Genomic DNA, 18,926 nt, shown 5'->3' with positions numbered 1-18,926 from the left:
AGCAAAATGAAGTTGCCCAACAAATATATAACCCGTACCTCAAGTACCGAGGCAAACGAGATGGGATTTCCAAACACTTCCTCTCCACAGATGCCTTTCAGAACAGACAATAGACTATTACCATGATAAGCTATAGGTTTGGTTGAATGGCTTTACAAGTCATTTCCAACCACAAATTGCAAGCCTAACATACCTTGCTATCCTCCCAGAGATTGCATTTAATTGTTCTGTAAGCTACAATATCCACATTGCAACATCTTTCTTCCATTTTCTTGAGTTGAGACATCTGATAGCAACACATGTGTTCTCCCATCTTCATATTAATAACGTCATTAGCATCTCTCTCACTCCAAAACAGGTATAATTTCTGTGGAAATTGTGAAGGTGGGGAAAGAAGAGAGCTGGTCTTTGTCACTACATACATGCTACTTTGACTAGTTATTCAAAGGCTTACTTATTGATTACCGCCTGCAAAACGAAACTTGATTTTGTTCACAAACTGCAAACATGAAGTGAATAAAAAATGTGTAAATGATTGAATGGTTTTTCTAACCTTACTGCTTTTGAGCTTCTTCCCTGTGTGATAAGTATACTGTGGCTGGAACTACTTCGATAGAATCATTGGAGGGTCTTGGGGTCTGTAGCCAATCGGCTTTGAAGAGTCAAATCTGACAGCATGGCTAGAGCCAATAATGTAGGTTATAAGAATTCACATTGGATATTTTAATACAGGAATACACCCATTATGCAATCAAGATATTGACTTCTTTAACTTATTTCCAGGAAGTATGGAGAAAACATAAAATATTTTTGGTAAGAATATAAACAAAAAAAAAATATTAGATTGGCAATAACAACATGCAACAATGTCAAGTTTTACATTAATTGTTGCATTATTATATAGGTTATTCACAAACCATTCAGGTTGCATAAACACTGTCTGCGGGTATATCAAGAATACAACGGAAATGAGGAAGGATCAAAGTCATATCAACATAAAAATTGTTATCGTCTAGTGATAAGAACGCATTAGAAGTTAAAACACATTTTTAAAGAAAAACAACATTTTACTGTAGTGTTTCTATTTCTCTGGCCAAAACGATACAGGCATTTCTCAAATATTCAAACAAATTCAACATTATTAAGTATAATTCAAATAAAAACTAGAGTAACTGACCTTATTGTATCATCTTACAAGGCCTCCATCCATTGACCACTTCATGTAAAAGTTTCTCTTCCATTGATTTAATGTTGTTTTTCAGAAGAGCAAGAATTTTCCCAGCTTTTAAAGCAAGTTCACCATTCATCCAACATTTTCTCTTCAGACAAAGCCCATTCATCACAGTGGTATATTTTTGGACACGTGAACAACATCCTTTAATCAAAAGATACTTGGAAATTTCTGTGCAGTATATAGCGTTACAATTTCATACAAACCATCGGTAAGTATAGTTATGCAAGAACATAACAACCAGCTCTTCTGTCAACAGTAAGTTGAAGCATGGCATTTGCTGTGAAGATGCATGCGCGGGCAAAGTGCATCGATGTAATTGACAACATCAGGGGGTGGAGCATTGCCATGTATCTCACTAAGAAGCTGCCACGCATACGAGATTCTCCCAGATCTGCACAAGCCATCAACAAGAGAAATATAAGTTATGGTATCAGGAACCAAATTTTTTACATGCATTTCTTTTAAGAGATTAACGGCTTCATCTATCCTTTCACTCTTGCATAGTCCATTAATCAAGATGGTATAGCTGCAAACATCAGGTGCCAAACCCCTCCTAATCATTTGGTTAAACAAAATAATTGCTTTATCAAGACGTTCACTTTTGCATAAAGAATTCAACAAGGTACTGTAAGCAATAATATCAGGGGGTAGACCATTATGGTGCAACTCATTCAGAAGCCTCCACGCAGACAACAATCTCCCAGATTGGCACAGTCCATCAATAAGAGAAGTGTAAGTCACAATATGAGGAACCAAATTCCTAAAATGCATTTCTTTCAAGAAATTCATGGCCTCACCTATCCTCTGATTCTTGCAACAACCATCAATCAATATACTATAACTCCAAACATCAGGTGCCACACCCCTCTTCAGCATCTGGTTAAACATCACAACCGCCAGATCAAGACGTTGCCTCTTGCACAAACCATCCAACAAGATACTGTGAGTAACAACATCCGGCGTGACACCACTCTCACACATTGCCTTAACAATTTGCCAAGCATACGCCACCATCCCACATTTACAAAAACCATCAACCAACAAATTATAAGTCACAAGATTCGGAATCACACCCTTCCCACACATTTCATTCAATAACATCATTGCATCATCCAATCTCCTAACCTTGCAATACCCATTCATCAAAACATTATAACTCCAAACATCCGGCCGTCTCACAACTGCATCAAACAACCTCCTTGCCTCATCCACTTCGTTCTTCAAACAATAGCCCGCCATCAAGGCCGTGCACACAACAACATTAACCTCAACACCTCTCTTAATCATTTGATCAAACACCTCCTGCGCTTCCACCACCATTCCTTTCTTACACAACGCATCTATCAAAACACTAAACACATAAATATCAATGTACACACCCTTCGTAATCATCCCCTCCACCATCCGAACCGCCTCGTCTAACCGTCCCGCGACACACAACGCTCTCACAAGAGGCCTGTAAGTGAACACATTAGGCTCAACATTGTTACCAACCATTTCATAACACCACTCACACGCCTCATTGACAAGTCCTTCCTTACACAAACCCTCTATAATTCTACTATACATAATCACATTAGGCTTAACATTAGGATCGCAAGCTTGCATCATTCTCAACAATCTAATAGCCGCTTCTGTTTTCCCTACATCGCAGAGTCCGTTAATTAACGTTCCGTAGGTGACTTCGGTGAACTCAAACCCCTCCGCCGCCATTTCCTGATAGAACTTGAGCGCCGAAGAAACGGCGCCGTCAAGGCAGAGGCCTTTGATTAAGGTGTTGAGCGTGACAGCGTCATAGGGGAGGCCGCGCTTGAGGAGCTTTCCGAAGACGGAGAAGGCGAGAGCAACTTTGCCGACGTGGCAAAAGCAGTTGATGAGGATGGTGAGGGTGACGTGGCAAGGGATAACGTCGCCGCGGGACTCCGTTTGGGCGCAGAGAGAAATCGCGGCGGGGAAGCACTTCGCCCTGGCAAAGGAGGCGAGGACTCGGTTGAACGCGGCAGCGCGTGGGGGAGAACGCGAGTGAAGCTGGCGCGTGAAGGAAGATAGCCGTAACGCTGTCTTCATTTTTGGCTCGGGACGAGACTTCCTTCGAACCATAACACTTTAGTCCGCGAGCTTGCGTTTCAAACTATGGAGGGAGGAGAAACCCGTAGGACGACGTCGTCTGGTCTCTGTAGCTACGGTTTTAAAATGGAATCATTAACGTGTTTAATTAGAAATTTGGTTTTTTTCTTATCATTGATTAGTTTTAATTTTTATATTTATTTTTATTTAATTGGTTCATTTCTTTTTAAATAAATTCAATGTGGTTTTTTTGTTAAATTGACATTTAAAACTGTTATGAGTCAAAATTTAGATTTTTTACTTTACACAACTAAATATAGGTGATGAAAAATTAATTTTAATTTCGTTAATATAATTAAAGATGATTATTTTACTGTGCAATCTACTTTCAACTTTATTTAAATGGAAGACAATGTTTTAAAAAAATGAGTTTAAGTATGTTAAGATAAGACGACTTCATTTTGAAAAAATCATAAAGTCGACACAATTTTTGCTTTAATTAATTTGAATTAAAGTAACACAACTTTATCTTTTTAATCAGAAAATTATATCAGTTAAATACAACTTCTTTATAATAAAATACTACCAATCTAACACAACTCATCCGAGTTCATAATTATTTTTTAAAAGTTGTTCAGTTGGAAGTAAACTACATAAAAAAAACAATTTAAGATTACTTTCCAAGAATAGAAATTTTAGAGTACTTTCCAAGAATAGAAATTTAATATATTTTTGTGGCATATATTATTTTAAAGTGTTTAAAGTTTGTTAGAATTTTTTATATAAATAATTATTCTCCGTAAGTTATTGAGTATTGTGTTAATTATGAAAGAATATGAAATGTTGAAGAAAAGTATATTATTTGTAAGTTAGGTAACTTGTTAATAAAAGCTAACATTAGAGTATAATCCAAGTAGAACATTAAGTGGATTGCTTATACGAAGAGCATTGAAGATGCGCTAACTGAAGATGCAGTAGAACACTGGATAACGTTTCCATGTGAAAAGTGGGGCATCAAATATACAATGCATCTTAGCTCGCATGAAAAGGTCTGGCACATTAAAGGGCTCCTAAATTTTCTATTACAGTGTTTAAGAGCTGAGATTTGCGATGAAATGTACAATGCACAAAGCAGAAGCAAAGTGCCTGACATTCGTGATGAATGGATTCTGTCGTGTTACATTCCCACTAATATAATCTGCCACATACAACCAAAAGTACTAGAAAAAGTATCTAAGATAAAAAGAACATTATCCAACAGAATCATGTTTTTTCCTCTGACATAACAAGCAGCAGCCCTGTCATACACCATTTGGCTATTATTTACCAATAAAACTGTTGTCAGCACACGTCCTTACTTTGGCTTAATTTCTGACATACTTTGAATGATGAAGATTTGTGTTTCAACAAGCTTATGTTAATCATCAACATTTGGGCATGGATTAGTCAGGCTCCATTGAGTCCAACAGGATAAATTTATCTAAAACTACTTTTAAGAAAGTAACATGCTTTTCTTTTTCATAGACTAAATATACTAACAATTATTGAAGTTTTTTTCCTATTAACTTTTCAAATGTTGGTGTTTAAATTAATTTTATCGTATAGGAAGGTTTTTTTCATTGATTTTTCTTCTTATTTTCGTTTTGTAGAAACCCATCCTTCCTGAGAAATTTATTTTTTTAAATTTTTAGGGGCTGGTGTGTACAATGGGGCAAAAGAAAATTCTTCTAAATGGACAGAGAAGAGAAGAAGAAAGACAAAAAACAAAAAAACAAAAGAACCCAATAAAGAAGGCCACTCAATTGGTCCAGTAAAGAGAATGGGACTAACAACTTCAGCCATCCTTCTCTAACTGCGCACCTATTCATCTTCTCTATCTGTAAACAAAACAAGGGAGGCTGTGTAAGTAAAGATGATGAAAACAAAAAAGAAAGAAAAAAAAGGAGGTTAATGTCTGTTTCAGCAAAGTGAAGGTTAGAGAAAAGTAAGGATAAAGGGAGAATGGGAGCACTAATCTCAGCCTATCTTTCTTTTGGAGAGAAAGAACAGCATGCTAAGTATTGTATTTCAAGAACAGCTTCTGCTAGCAATTAATAGTTTATCATGGTATCGCCAACTAAATGTAGCACAGGCTCCAAGATAGTATGCAATCAGATATTTCAGTTCAACTAATATAGGCAAATCCCCTCCCTTCCAAGAGAAAAAAAAACGCTCTAGTTTAGCAGCAACCATCATTGGCACAAATATGGCAAGACCTTGAACAGACACATGTTAAAAAACACAGTTCTTCTGAGATCATGCAGAGGGTGTAGAATGTGAAGCATAAAAATGTCATGGCGATAAAAAACAGTTAGTTTGTATAGAGAATTTTTAGATACTATTTCATTTTTACGGAGAACTTTAAAATGCTTACTATATATAAAATATATTTTTTGAATAATTTTGTTTAAAGAAATTGAAATTCTAGAAATTTGTAAAAAAAGCTTATAACTTCAAATTATAGAATTTTAAGAACATAACTAATATAGATATGCAGATAAATGGGGAAGGGCAGAAGGTGATTTACGAAATTCAGTGCAAAATGTATGATGTTAAAAACCTTAAACCCGATTGATTTAGAAAATTGCTCATAAAGAAAGGTGTTATGTGACGACTAGTGGCATATTTTCGGAAAATCAATCAGACAGAGCCCTGAGTTGGCGCGTTACCTCCAAAAATAGTTTTGGCTTCATCATTAAATACTTTGCAAAGAATTTCATAACTCTTGTTCATCTGCATTTAAGGGGAAAGCAGGACTTAATAGCAGAACGTTTTCACGAGATAACAGGAAAAGGGGAAAGAAAAATTTATATACCATTGGGTTGACTTTTGAAGGTGAAGTGGCTGATATGATGTATCTGTAAATGTTTCATTATTCAACAAAACAAAAACCAAAAGGGAGGGAAAAGGAAATATATTATTAGCAAAACGTAGAAAGTAATTGGGATGTCACCTTACATTGATAACATGGGATAAAACCATGTAAGGTGATAGTTCAAAAGGCATAAAATAGAGACATTAAAACTAATTTATCCATCAACATATTAAGAAAACAAATGAGGGAGATTCTAAACAAGAAGAGGTTACAAAAGTTGAATTTAACTAATGAGAAAGCTTTGATTAATTTTATTTTCTTTTTCTACAAGTGCACGTTGAAAAGTATATTCTAACCAGGCTTATATAATGTGCGCAAGAAACATAGTTATAAGCAAATATCTAATAATTTTGAATTGATGACTCACTTTCTTTAACATATGAGGTTCAGGCTCTCAGATAACTCTTTTCAAGATACGTTCATGCATTATCAGTTAAATGTCTTACGTTTACCACGGAATCAATGTCTTATGTTGACATACAATTAGTAAGGGTAGCAGAACAGGAGCAAATGGTGATAGGGAAATTCTTTCTTCCCTTTCATCCCTATCAAACTTAACATTTTCGTCTTTTTAACAGAAAATAATTTGATGAAAGCAGGATACCAAGTGAAAATGTTACCTAAGCTTACTTATATAGAAATCCACGGCTAATACATTTGCCTTTTGAACAGTCAGCATGACAGCACCCATACAGTTCTACAAGAGACATTAGCACAGAAAATATTAGATAAGAGACCATGTTCAATGAACATAAAAGTCGTGCACTTGTCAAGACATCCAACTGAGGGCTATAGGGACTTTCAAAATGGAAATGTGGACACTGTACATTAATAATAAATGTAAATAAATTGTTCCCTGAAAGATCATAATGTTCAACAGTCCACCATCTTTTCCCAGCTTAAGAGCTGTTTCCTCTGCAGTGGCCCACCGATTCTCAATTTTCATTAATGAAAGAGGTGAAAAAAAACTCGGATTACCTTTTGCGCCATAAACTCTAGAAGTTGCATTAAAAACTTCCCCAGTCCCTTCCCCTGAACACGAGGCTCAAGCTGTAATTCATACACATAAAGCACTGGTATCTCTTCTTCTAACACGAAGCGGTACTGTACAAATCCAACCAAGGGACCACTATTCTTCAGACAGCAAGTTGAAGTCTTTGCTGCAGTAAGCATTGTTGTCATCTCATCAGCATTTGAATTGGCAACCTCATGCACAAATACATAATGTGCTTCATGATCAACCATTTCTCTGCGCTTCACCTTTTCTTCCTCTGGCCACTCAGATCCATACGGTCCTTCCATGTTTAGCTGCAGTTTGGGGAATATACAAATCAGCATTTTCACAAGATCATTCATTTCAACTAGATAACAAAAAAAAGACAGATTTTCATAGCATACCACATCAATGAATGACAACATAAACAAACAGAAATAAAATTCAGAGTTTTAATAAACTAATATTCTCTCTATTTCACTGAATTGGCTAGGTGCATTTTGTAACAGAACAAAAGCCACCTGAACAAAAGGGAAAAATGACAGATTCTCCTTTGCATTATGGTATAAACACACATTCTAAATTTTTAGTATTCTTTCTACCTTAAGGAGACTCTGAATATAAGTCTTAACAGTTGAGGAAAGTTTATTGCCATGTCCTGACTTCAAACACAAAGAGAGACCTATAAATCAGGTTAAAATAGGCACTTAGAACAACAACAAAAATATTCAAACCCAAGAATCAACATTGTCAAATTCCCATGTTGAGAATTACAAATTTACATCTCAAGAGTTATCATCAACTAAAGGTTTTTGGATTCAAGTTGAAACACCTAAACCAACATTAAATTTCTATTGAACACTGTGCCAACAAGTTTGACATTCTTTTTCAGATTCAGTTAGAAGCAAAATTCATCTTAAACTCCAGTTGACTTAAAAGCTGAAATAGTTATTTTTGTTCTACTCCAGTCCACTTCATCACAACTTAATTTTCTAACTGAAAATCAAACACACACTAATACCTCTTTTCATTGACTCATTATATAATCAATGCTAGTTCAATCTAGCTTAAATTTCGGGGGAAGATAGTACATTGTAAGAACATCAAACAAATTAATCCAAACATGCATTAAAATTGTTGGAAAACTTGTTTAGCTAGTTACAGTTTGTTGTGAATACAACTTTTACCCTTCCAATAATTCTCGAGAAATGAAATTTGTACTATAACTAATGCAACAAATTAAGAAAAAGAGGAAACAAAAAATTTGAGGTAACGACATGTAGTCTTTTGTTGTATGAATGAAAGACTAAAACACCATTTGGGTGATAAAAATGTACAATGTACAATGTTATCACATTAATCCTGAAAACAAGAAAATTCAAAACAGTAATAGTGCAATTTGTCAATCACTGTTTTTTCGTAAAGTTTTTAAATTAAATGATAATATATATTTATTTTAAATATTAAAATGATTATATATAATTAAGTCTATAGTCATATTTTAAATTTCATTGGTTTCTCTCAAGTAGTGTGACTCAGTATTACACTTTTAGGAACCATTTTACCTTAGCCGTGACTCGTAATTTTCTTGGCAACTAACTCCTGGACAAATTAACCTAATTGACTTGATTAAACAAAAATCTAACAAATTCGAAACTTTACCCTTTGCGTGGAAATGGCAAAACTCTGGAAAAGGAGCGAGGTGGTCCTTTTGTGCACGGGCGGCTTTGATGAGTTCTTCAACTGTTTTCTTCTTGGCAAGTACCTGAAAAATGGAACCAGGTAAGTAACAACGCTCTAGGATTCGTTAAAAAAAAAAACTGAGGAAGCGAGTGAGAGCTGAAACGACGCACCTCGCTGCGTTTCGGCCTCTTCTCTCCGACAGGTGCATTGTTGCAGGTGGCACTGCTTGAACGGCGTCGTTGCAGAGACTCGGATTCCATGGCCGGTGAGTGGAACAAAAAAGACTGGTAATACTAAGTGAAAAGTACAATTTAGGGCAAAAATATACTAATTAATTCGACCTGGTTATTTATTAAATTAAGAAAAAATAAATTTCCAAAATATAAAATATGTTAAAAAGATTAGGCTCATTAGATTAGTATTCATGATTAGGGTAAATCATGAATAAATCAGAAGAGTACTTTTTAAAACGAAATGTAACACACTTACATTAGATAAGTATTATGGTTGACTCGTTTATTGGTTAGGTTACAGATAGAGCAGAGTAGTGCGAAATATTTATAGTTTTTATAATTAATTATATTTTTACATGTACCTTTTAGCCTCTATAATATCTAAAATTTATTGGATTAAAATAAATTTAAAATAATATGTACAATAACTATTTTTTTTGTTTTAAATAAAACTTAAAGGTTAAGTTTTCTTACACGACTAGATGACAGCTAAATCTAATAACAGCTAAATCTAATAGTAATCATAAATTCTTACAGAGATTAATAAAATGTGGATTGATCAAATGTAAGACCATTTAAGTTTAGCTAATGACTTTAAGTTTGAAATATAAATAAATGTCTATATTTATTACTTATTAGAGCTAGGAGTTTTACTATCGATCAAAACAAATATGTTAATATTATTTCTAAAATAGTTTAATTTCTAATAATAACTTTAATTGACTTATTTAAGAACCTCTTTAAAGATGACAAAAAATATTGGGTGAGAAATTGAGCCTACTTACATGTAGACGAGTCAACATGATGATTAATTTTTATTATAATATTTTTTGATAATTTATTATTATTTTAGAAGAAAAATGTAATCCAAAAGGCTTGATGTGTAAGTTTAATTGTATTTATTGAACTTTCCAATTTTAGAATTTAATTATATTTTTTATACTTTAATTGAGTTGTTTGTTAACCCATCATTTTACCTATTGACATTTGCTTGTTTTCATTGACAAGCCAATCTTCTAATTTGCTTATTCTAATATCTTTTTCAGTTACAACCATTTCCCACTAAAAATGTAATTGACAATTAAAAATGAAAAATAAAAATATTATATAATAATACAAAATAATTTATATTCCCACTAAATCACAAATTATGCATTTAAAATAAATATATTAACATTCATAATTTCATAATCACATGGTGAAGTTTGAAACGATGCTGAAGTCGATTCTTTTAGAGAGAAAAAATGAGATTGAGAAAAGCTATTTACTTTACACAACTATGATACTTTATATTAATAATTAAAATTATTTAACCTTCATATTTTAATAAAAATTAGTAAAATAAAAAATGTAAAATTGAGATGCTAATTATTACAGTGAATGAAAGGTATTTGGATTTGGAGATTTGGATAAAGGAAGATATTTTTTTGTTATTATTTAATGTAATTTTTTAATTTTCCGTGCAGGAAGAAGCCAACTATCAACTCCCTCGCCTTCCTTCTCTTGTGTAGTATATAAAGAGGCACTCCCACACCACCATCAAACCAACAAGCCAACAACAACTCTTCTTCCCCCCTCTCTCTTTCTCTCTCTTCTCTCCACTGTTTCATGCAAAACCATTTCTAGGGTTTGCCGTTTCCGTCATTCTCCCCTTCAATTCCCCTCCTCCGGACCGCTTAGCCATGGCATTTCCGACGAAGAAGCTCATCGACGACCCTAACGGTGCGTGCGCGTCCCTCTCCCCTCCTCCCACTCCCTCTCCTCTTGCCCCGCTCAATTTTCCACTCTCTGCCAAATTCACCGCTAATCTTCGCTCTCTTTAACTCTCGCCATCGAAAATTGTTGCGCTCTCAATGTTCTTTATGTGGTTCCCTTCGGAATCGTTCTCTCGATTGTTTTTAACTGTTTGTGTTCTTTGCACTGTGTTGACTTTTTTTTCCTATTTGGACCTCGAATGTTTTAACATTAGTCTTTGACTCACAGAAATCGCTGCCTCTGTCATAAAATTTGATGCGAAACGTTGTAGACTTTATTATGGTGATTTTCTGCTAATCTAGCTGTACGAGTTCGAGAGTTGTATTCCGATTTAGGTTTTATTTCTTTTTGTATTTTTATCTTAGTAGCACTACATTTATGATTGTGTAGTATTTCCTCTTCGAGATTTTACATTATCTAGACTATATATATGTGTATGTTTTTATGTATGCGTGTATTATCTATATGACAGGAAATGTGTAGTAATCTTGTCTTGGAAACTGAATATATATGTATATATTTTAAATGTGATTGCAGATGTTGTGACTGAGTTCATTGAAGGTCTTGTGGAGACTTATCCTGGACTGCAGTATTTAGATGGCTTTCCTCAGGTGATCACACGACCTCGAGCAGAGCATCCATAGCTTGTGTATTAGTGTGATAGTTGCTTAAAGTGTTCTTTTGGTGTTTTTTCTAAATGTAGGTAAAGGTTGTGCTACGGGCAGATGTTTCCGCCGCAACATATGATAAGGTTGCAGTTATATCAGGTGTGTGACCATCCATTGGATGCTTTGTATCGCCTTACAGTTCATTCTTTCAGGAGGTCTGTCATTAGTTTTCTACTCAAAGCTTGTAGGCATTGTTATGCTAATTTAGGAAATCGGTTTGATAAATGAAGTTGCCCGAGGGTACAGAAAATGGTGGGTGGAAATAGAAGTTTTCAACCTAGAAAACATGTAAAATGAAATTTCCTAGGATGGTTTTGCAGCTTTATTTGTTCAATAATTGCATAAGTTTTACTGAGAAAATTGTGTACATCTATCTATATTTGCCTTACAGGGGGAGGAAGTGGGCATGAGCCTGCCCATTCTGGATTTGTGGGAGAAGGAATGCTTACAGCAGCAATTTGTGGAGATATATTTTCTTCTCCACCCGTTGATTCAATTCTAGCTGTATGCTTACTTCATAGTATTATAATTGAAATGTATATCACTCTTTCAGTTATAAGCATACTGTTTTTTCTACTTCTAATGCTCCTATTATTATGATCTGAAATTTAGGGAATACGAGCTGTAACTGGTCCTAAGGGATGTCTGTTGATTGTAAAGGTATTATTATTTTTTCTTTATCATTCTGCCATCCTAAATATAGGATTTTTTGCATTGGTCTTTGAGGTCAGTTTGCATATTAGAGTCGCATGTATGGAAAATGTTTTCTGCTGTGGTTTAGATAATAAGTAGTGATAAAAGTATAATTAACGTTTCTTTTTATTATAATACTTGGCATCATGTGTCCATTTTTTTAAAATACTTTACCTCTTATGAAATCAACGTATAAGATAGTGTGGCTTTGCACTAGTATGGTCAGTTCATGATGAGTCATTAGGATTTGCTTTTGTTTCTGGATTCATAGTGTTCGAATTTGGGTGTTGATAGAACTATACTGGTGATCGTTTGAACTTTGGTTTGGCTGCTGAGCTAGCAAAATCTGAAGGTTATAAAGTAGAGGTATGTCTAGCTGGCTACTGATTTCTCATTGCACTTCCAATAATTAAACATTTAATATGCTGGTAAAGTATGACGTGTATTTTTCTATGTAGACTGTTATTGTTGGGGATGATTGTGCGCTTCCTCCGCCACGAGGGATCGCTGGAAGAAGAGGTTTGGCTGGGACTATTCTGGTTCATAAGGTTAATAATACATGAAGTCACTTTTCTTTCTGCATTCTTTTTGTTGCCAATTCATATAAAGGCTCTGACCACACCTTTTCATACAAACACATGATGAGACTGTCTGGCCTGTGTATTAAAGTAAATTTCATTTCTTGAATTCATCATTATAATTTTACTTATAGCATAACAATTTTGTACTTTATTTTTATGTTATGGTTCCTAGTTGTTATATATGTACACCTTTAATGATAATTTGTTTTGACTGAGCCAGGTTGCAGGAGCGGCTGCTGCTGCTGGTCTTTCTCTTAATGATGTTGCTGCCGAAGCTAAGCATGCATCTGAAATAGTGGGAACAATGGGTGTTGCTTTGAGTGTTTGCACAATTCCTGGTCAAGTGGCATCAGATCGTCTGGGGCCTGGAAAAATGGAACTTGGTCTTGGAATTGTAAGTGTCTTTAGTTCAATACCCCCTCAACAATAATATATATAAATCTCTCGGAATATTTTTTGCAGTACTGTGGATCTGTCAATCTATGTTTAACATGAAATAAGCTCTGGCGTTGTTATTTAACTTGGGCATTCATCCCACTGCACTTGAGATAGCTCATTTTTCTTTTTACAGCATGGGGAACCTGGTGCAGCGGTGGTTGATATTCAGCCTGTAAATGTGGTGGTTTCTCATGTTCTGCAACAAATATTGTCAACGGTATGCATTGAAATTGCATGGAAATCTTTTGATGGATTATGATGCTTAATAGGGAACAAAACGCCCTTCTAACATGTACTTTACAAGCACATTGCAAAATCAAAGGAGTTGGCATGTGTGACGAACTAACTTTTGATACCCATCCTTTGACTGTTCAAGGAGAATTCTATTTGTGTCACTCAACTGAGACTGATAAATTTTACTGTTTTCAGTTCTTTTTTTCTCGTTTGTATTCATATAGAAAATGTCCCGGTGATGTATCCAAATTTTCCAATATTCTAATTCAATAAAAGTCACCTGCTAATGTTAACGTCTAAGCTTTAGTGTAAGGTTCATTTATATATTGAGGCACTGTAGAGATCCAACAAATATTTTGTGAAGTTATGTTGGTATAGATTAGAATATAAATAGGAGAGTGAAAAGGACAATACATTATTTTAACATTTCTTTTCTCTGATTTTAGTCAAAAGTAATACTGAGAAATTAAAATTAAATTGGAAAATATATTAAAATTGGAGCTTCTGACCCTACAAATATTGAACCCAGAAAACCCATTAAAGACCCATTCCCTAAGTAGCATAAAGATTCAAAATGGACTATTTTGCATGTTAAAATATAAGAACAATATCTTATAAAGGACAGAAATTGGGTGGGAATAATACAGATTGATCACAAAATTGCATATTATCCATTTACTTTTTCTTCGATGGGTCTGTTTTAAGTCAATAACTGTTTGTATCCTTGTTGGGGATGTTATCATTCCAGTGAAGTGGGTCACTATCCTTTTTCTTGGTAATGTTTGCAGGAAACAAACTTTGTTCCAATAACTCGAGGAGAAAGAGTGGTTCTCATGGTCAATGGGTAGGTTCACGAATATTATCTTTGCCTGAGAACTAAAGTTGTATGTACCATAGATCTCGTTATAGAATTTAGAAAAAAGTAAACAGATTTTGCTTATCACGAAGAGGTTTATTTGAAAAAGTTGTCTAACCTTGATGTATTTCAAATTGAAAATGCATTGCCTTTTATTTAGGTAGCATTAGCAATTCTTCTATAATTTTAACTTTTTCTTGTGCATTCTTTGAAGGTTGTTAAGCTCCCTCCTTCAATCATCAATGTCTTTTGCTTTTGTAAATTCTTATACTTTATATTTAAAATATGCATGTTTTTGTAGTATTATTTTTCTTTTTAAATATTTTCAGACATTCACCATAATCTGGAATTTCAAATACATATCTGAAAATACTTTCAATCATTTTATTGATGTTTTTATGTTTGGGATTTTTTTACCAGATATTTTTCCTTTTTAAGTATAATTTTTATTTACATTTTAGATGATTCTTCATATGCAGGTTAGGTGGCTCTCCTACCATGGAACTAATGATTACAGCTGGAAAGGCAGTTCCAAAACTGCAGCTGGAGCATGGACTGGCTGTTGATAGAGTTTATACAGGGTCATTTATGACTTCTCTTGATATGGCAGGTTTGTTACCACAGCCAATGAAGACCAGCTTTTTGTGATTCATTAAGCAATTCTGATTATCATCATTTCATTTTTATAGGTTTCTCAATTTCTATCATGAAAGCTGATCCTGCCATTCTTCAGAGATTAGATGCTCCGACTAAAGCTCCTTATTGGCCTGTTGCTGCTGATGGTTGGTAATTTGCTTTATTTGTTTTTATCAATCAATTTTATTTCATGGAAAAATTTCAACTATATCTATACTTTTTTACTAACAAGGTTTTACCTACCTTCAAAATTCATTTTCAAAATGTGATTGAAGCAAATTAATTTGTTCCTTGACTAAACTTTTGAATTTGCTTTTTTAAGGTAATCACCCACCTGCTAAAATTCCTGTTCCAATCTCGGGATCACGATCGGCCAAGACTGATGAGGTATATCCATGGAATTTAGATGTCATTTCTGTTCTGTGACCTTTGATCTATAAGTAAGAGACTAGATAGGTATAAATAATAACAAGCGTATGAAAAATTATCATATAAATTCCTGATGACATTATCTGGTAGATTTGATATTTTAGCTGTTGAACTTGGACTAGCATTTAATTGTTACATTTCAAACTAGCTTGGTTAGTGCTGTGTGCTTAGCTGCACTTCATCTATTTGTTGGTTTAATAATTGTTCTTATTTACACACCTTACAATAGTTAAGTGCATATAATTGGAGCTAAACTTGTATAACATGATAGAACTCAAAATTTAAGTCTGGTATCAAGGGTTTTATAGTGGTCAGCAATAACTGCCAGTTTATTCTAGAAGAAATAAGTTGAGCCCAGTCATATCTGCCGAGAAGCAAGACTATAGTATTAGCATCCAATCAAATTATTAGTTTAGTTGATTTTATTGATTCATGTTATAGCAATTTTTTTCCCGTTTCATAACATGATGTTTGTTATTATGATCATAAACAATGAGCCTTAAAGCGACCTTAACTTCATGGCAATTGATATCTTGTTTCTCTTGAAGGGAATTGAGTACTATGAGTTAGTTTTGCTGTATTTTTCATTCAGTTTCCTTGTGGCTTAGTGTAATTTATAAAATCTATATTCGAATTTGCTTTATGTTAGCCACAAAGTAAACCACAACAATTAAATGAGCAAGGCCAAATTCTTGAAATAGCTATTGAAGCTGCTGCAAATGCAATTATAAATCTGAAAGACAATCTAAACGAATGGGATGGTAAAGTTGGTGATGGTGACTGTGGATCCACTGTGAGTCTTATTCATAAATCTTTTACTTATTTATTTTTCATTTTTGATGTATTATGTGCTTACTTGGTGTATGGTTTTTCTTCTGCAGATGTCTAGAGGTGCAAAAGCAATTCTTGAGGACATCAAAAAGTAAGTTTATGATCTGCATTGCCTATTTTTTTTGTTTTTCTTGTTTAGTTTCTTTTAACCCTCCCATTTGATTAATGCGCTATTTGTAATGTTATTCTTAATTGGATTTTAAGTATTTATGTTCTTGAGGAACTGCAAACGTGGCTGCTTAAAAAACGTCTATTTGGTTTTTAGCAGTCTGACCTAAACTGCTATTCTATGTTCAGTTACCCTCTAAATGATGCTGCTGACACTCTCGGTGAAATTGGTTCATCAATTGGAAGATCCATGGGAGGAACAAGTGGGATCATGTAATATGCCATTCCTATGCCTCTTCAGTTAAATCATTTATGCTATCTGACTATTGTCACTCACTATTTTATTTTTTCAGTTATACAATATTTTTTAAGGCAGCACATTCACATTTGAAGGCAAGTTCCCATTCTGGTGTCACATCAAAACAATGTGAGAACATTCTCCAAGTCAAGCTACTTTCAGCTAGAACATTACAATAATCCCCTTTTAAACCTTTTTAATTGGAGTTTCCATTCCTCATGAGTATTTTGTTGATTCAGGGGCTGAAGCACTTAAAGCTTCCATTGCTGCTGTAAGTAAATATGGGGGTGCTAGTGCTGGTTATAGAACATTGTTAGATGCCCTTATTCCAGCATCGTTGGTTCTTGAAGAGGTAATATCTATTCATTTCCCTTTTTTCATGATCTTGTTTACTGTTACTTACAAGGATTTGGCATTACAGAAATTAAATTCTGGTGATGATCCATGCACCGCTTTTATTCTCTCCTCTGAAGCTGCATTAGCTGGGGCTCAGTCAACTGTAGACATGCAAGCACAGGTGACTGCCTATTAATGGTTTAAGAGAGAGAACTTTTGTGGTGTAGCTTCTTCGTTATAATTAAGAGTTATATTTAATCTATTTATATTTTATGCTATTAGGGAGAGTGCAGAGAGTTCCACCTTTTGTAGTGTAGTAACTGAAGCTTTTATACGGAGTTAAATATTTTTGACTATAAACAACTAAAGTGTCATGTTATAAGTCAGCCCTTAAGGAACGAAGATCCCTCCATGGTTGTAAATTTACATCACTGTAATATTAAATCAAGTACAATATGACATAGCTGTAGAGTAGACACATTTTTCCCAGAGTATGAATCCAAATGGTATGAAAATGATTGTGGATGTTTTAATGTGTTGGTGGTGTTGTGATTATTAGTGGATCTGATGGGTAGCAATGCATATGCAGGCCGGTCGTTCAACGTACATTTCTGGAGAGATTCTTTCAACAGTTCCTGATCCTGGTGCTATGGCTGCAGCGACTTGGTTCAGAGCTGCGGCCTTAGCTGTGGAGGCAAAACATGAGAGCTAAGCCTAGACATACATAACTCTTCTTACAATCTCCTTCTGTTTGTGCGGATATAGCCAAGTTTTGTTACGAATTTTGTACTCGTGTAACCAACCATTTAGGCTCTCCGCTTATGTCTATGCCTTTTTTGCATAAAGCTGAGAGAGCCATTGTCAGTCAGTCACTCACCTTTATACACGCCAAATTTTAAAGTGGATGTAAATTTTATACTTTCTCATTTATACAATCGACAATAATATCTATCTCATTTTCAGCTCATAATTGTAAATTTACCGCTTGCTTGGTTGCTTCCTATCTTCATTTTTATGAATACTCACTCGTCAAAAGCTTTCCACTGAATCATGTCCTATACAGGAATTTGACGATGAAAGAGTTGGCGACGTGCTTTTTTTACCCCCTCACCATGTTTTTAAGTGGACTGATGTATTTAAAGTGATTGATGAAAGCATAATAAATTCCGAGTGTTCACAACTATTGTAAACTAAGTTGGCATCTGAACTATGCTAAAGTGAGCTGTTTTTTTTCTTTTCAAGTTGTACTCAACATAGTTTAGCTAATATACTGTTTTCAAGCTATTCTAATAGTCAGAGAGATTAGTGCCGCATTTGAACTGTTTTACAATTTGAATTGGAAGTGCAGCACAATGGTTGTGGGTTTCCACATGCTCCTACATATATTATAATATTTAACGTTTAAATAATTTTTTATTAGCTTTATTTATATTGGAGTTTAATTTCTTTCGAACATTGTGATTATATATTTACAGTGTTGATTCTCAACTGAGTTATTTAATCTTCATAAAAAAACTTGAAGTTATAATCAAATTAATTGATAACTACTTTTACTAGTTTATCATAAGTCATAAATATATTAAATTTAGTTTAATTATTTAATATAGAAATAGTCAATTAAACTTATCAAATTCAACTCAATTAAATTTCACGATCAAATAGTGTAGTTCTTTAGGATTATTATTTTGATTGTATTAGTTCAGCATAGTTTCTTTTCCTGAATTTAAAACCATAAACAGTTCAATTTAGTATATTTTGGCGCACTCTTAATATATTTTATTAGAATGTATTAAAAGATTATTAATTAAGTCACTTATTTAATTTTAATATTTTGATTAATTAAAGGATGTTTAAAAGTTTGAGAACGTGAATCGATCAAGAAATAGATAATTAAATTGGTTTAACTTTAAAATAAAGAATGAGTTGTTAAAGCGATAG

At 34.0% G+C, this 18,926-nt stretch overlaps 3 protein-coding genes across 4 annotated transcripts; 1 reads left to right on the top strand and 2 right to left on the bottom strand.

Annotated features, from left to right (window-relative positions):
• Positions 1–328: 328 nt before the first annotated feature.
• Positions 329–3,415, bottom strand: LOC124833935 (uncharacterized). 2 transcript variants are annotated; one of them, XM_088113214.1, is made up of 4 exons: positions 1,888–3,413; positions 1,178–1,625; positions 554–680; positions 329–468 (listed from the first exon to the last, which is right to left on the bottom strand). In XM_088113214.1, exons 1-2 carry the CDS (start codon positions 3,332–3,334, stop codon positions 1,453–1,455), a joined length of 1,620 nt encoding a protein of 539 aa, XP_087969340.1. In that variant the 5' UTR covers positions 3,335–3,413; the 3' UTR covers positions 329–468; positions 554–680; positions 1,178–1,452. The 2 variants fall into 2 exon arrangements, with proteins under 2 accessions (XP_087969340.1, XP_047164473.1); XM_047308517.2 differs by having other exon boundaries at positions 1,178–3,415.
• Positions 3,416–4,960: 1,545 nt separating this feature from the next.
• LOC124833961 (Acyl-CoA N-acyltransferases (NAT) superfamily protein) lies at positions 4,961–9,316 on the bottom strand. The gene is given in 9 exon segments (XM_088111899.1): positions 4,961–5,178; positions 6,010–6,098; positions 6,101–6,140; positions 6,142–6,198; positions 6,836–6,912; positions 7,194–7,523; positions 7,812–7,891; positions 8,872–8,974; positions 9,063–9,316. Coding segments are annotated over 8 exon segments (819 nt in total). The 5' UTR covers positions 9,153–9,316; the 3' UTR covers positions 4,961–5,178; positions 6,010–6,056.
• Positions 9,317–10,657: 1,341 nt separating this feature from the next.
• LOC124833994 (putative 3,4-dihydroxy-2-butanone kinase) lies at positions 10,658–17,958 on the top strand. Its single transcript, XM_047308575.2, has 20 exons — positions 10,658–10,847; positions 11,418–11,491; positions 11,584–11,647; positions 11,940–12,052; positions 12,161–12,208; positions 12,536–12,607; positions 12,700–12,789; positions 13,043–13,216; positions 13,394–13,477; positions 14,283–14,338; positions 14,830–14,960; positions 15,040–15,132; positions 15,309–15,373; positions 16,065–16,208; positions 16,297–16,337; positions 16,544–16,627; positions 16,708–16,781; positions 16,892–17,004; positions 17,074–17,169; positions 17,578–17,958. Exons 1-20 carry the CDS (start codon positions 10,808–10,810, stop codon positions 17,698–17,700), a joined length of 1,779 nt encoding a protein of 592 aa, XP_047164531.1. The 5' UTR covers positions 10,658–10,807; the 3' UTR covers positions 17,701–17,958.
• The last annotated feature ends 968 nt before the right edge of the window (positions 17,959–18,926 follow it).

This window comes from Vigna umbellata, chromosome 4, assembly GCF_029865625.1.
Source record: "Vigna umbellata cultivar VRB3 chromosome 4, Vumbellata_1.0, whole genome shotgun sequence".
In the NCBI taxonomy this organism is placed as follows: domain Eukaryota; kingdom Viridiplantae; phylum Streptophyta; class Magnoliopsida; order Fabales; family Fabaceae; genus Vigna; species Vigna umbellata.
Note: the sequence above shows the minus strand (reverse complement) of the source record. Positions and strands in the feature narration are given on the sequence as shown.

Coding starts and splice junctions, on each gene's coding strand:
- LOC124833935 (XM_047308517.2), bottom strand. CDS start 3,334: ATGGTTCGAAGGAAGTCTCGTCCCGAGCCAAAAATGAAGACAGCGTTA.
- LOC124833994 (XM_047308575.2), top strand. CDS start 10,808: ATGGCATTTCCGACGAAGAAGCTCATCGACGACCCTAACG. Junction 13,217..13,393: donor TGGAACTTGGTCTTGGAATT/GTAAGTGTCTTT, acceptor TTCTTTTTACAG/CATGGGGAACCTGGTGCAGC. Junction 16,628..16,707: donor GGAGGAACAAGTGGGATCAT/GTAATATGCCAT, acceptor TTATTTTTTCAG/TTATACAATATTTTTTAAGG.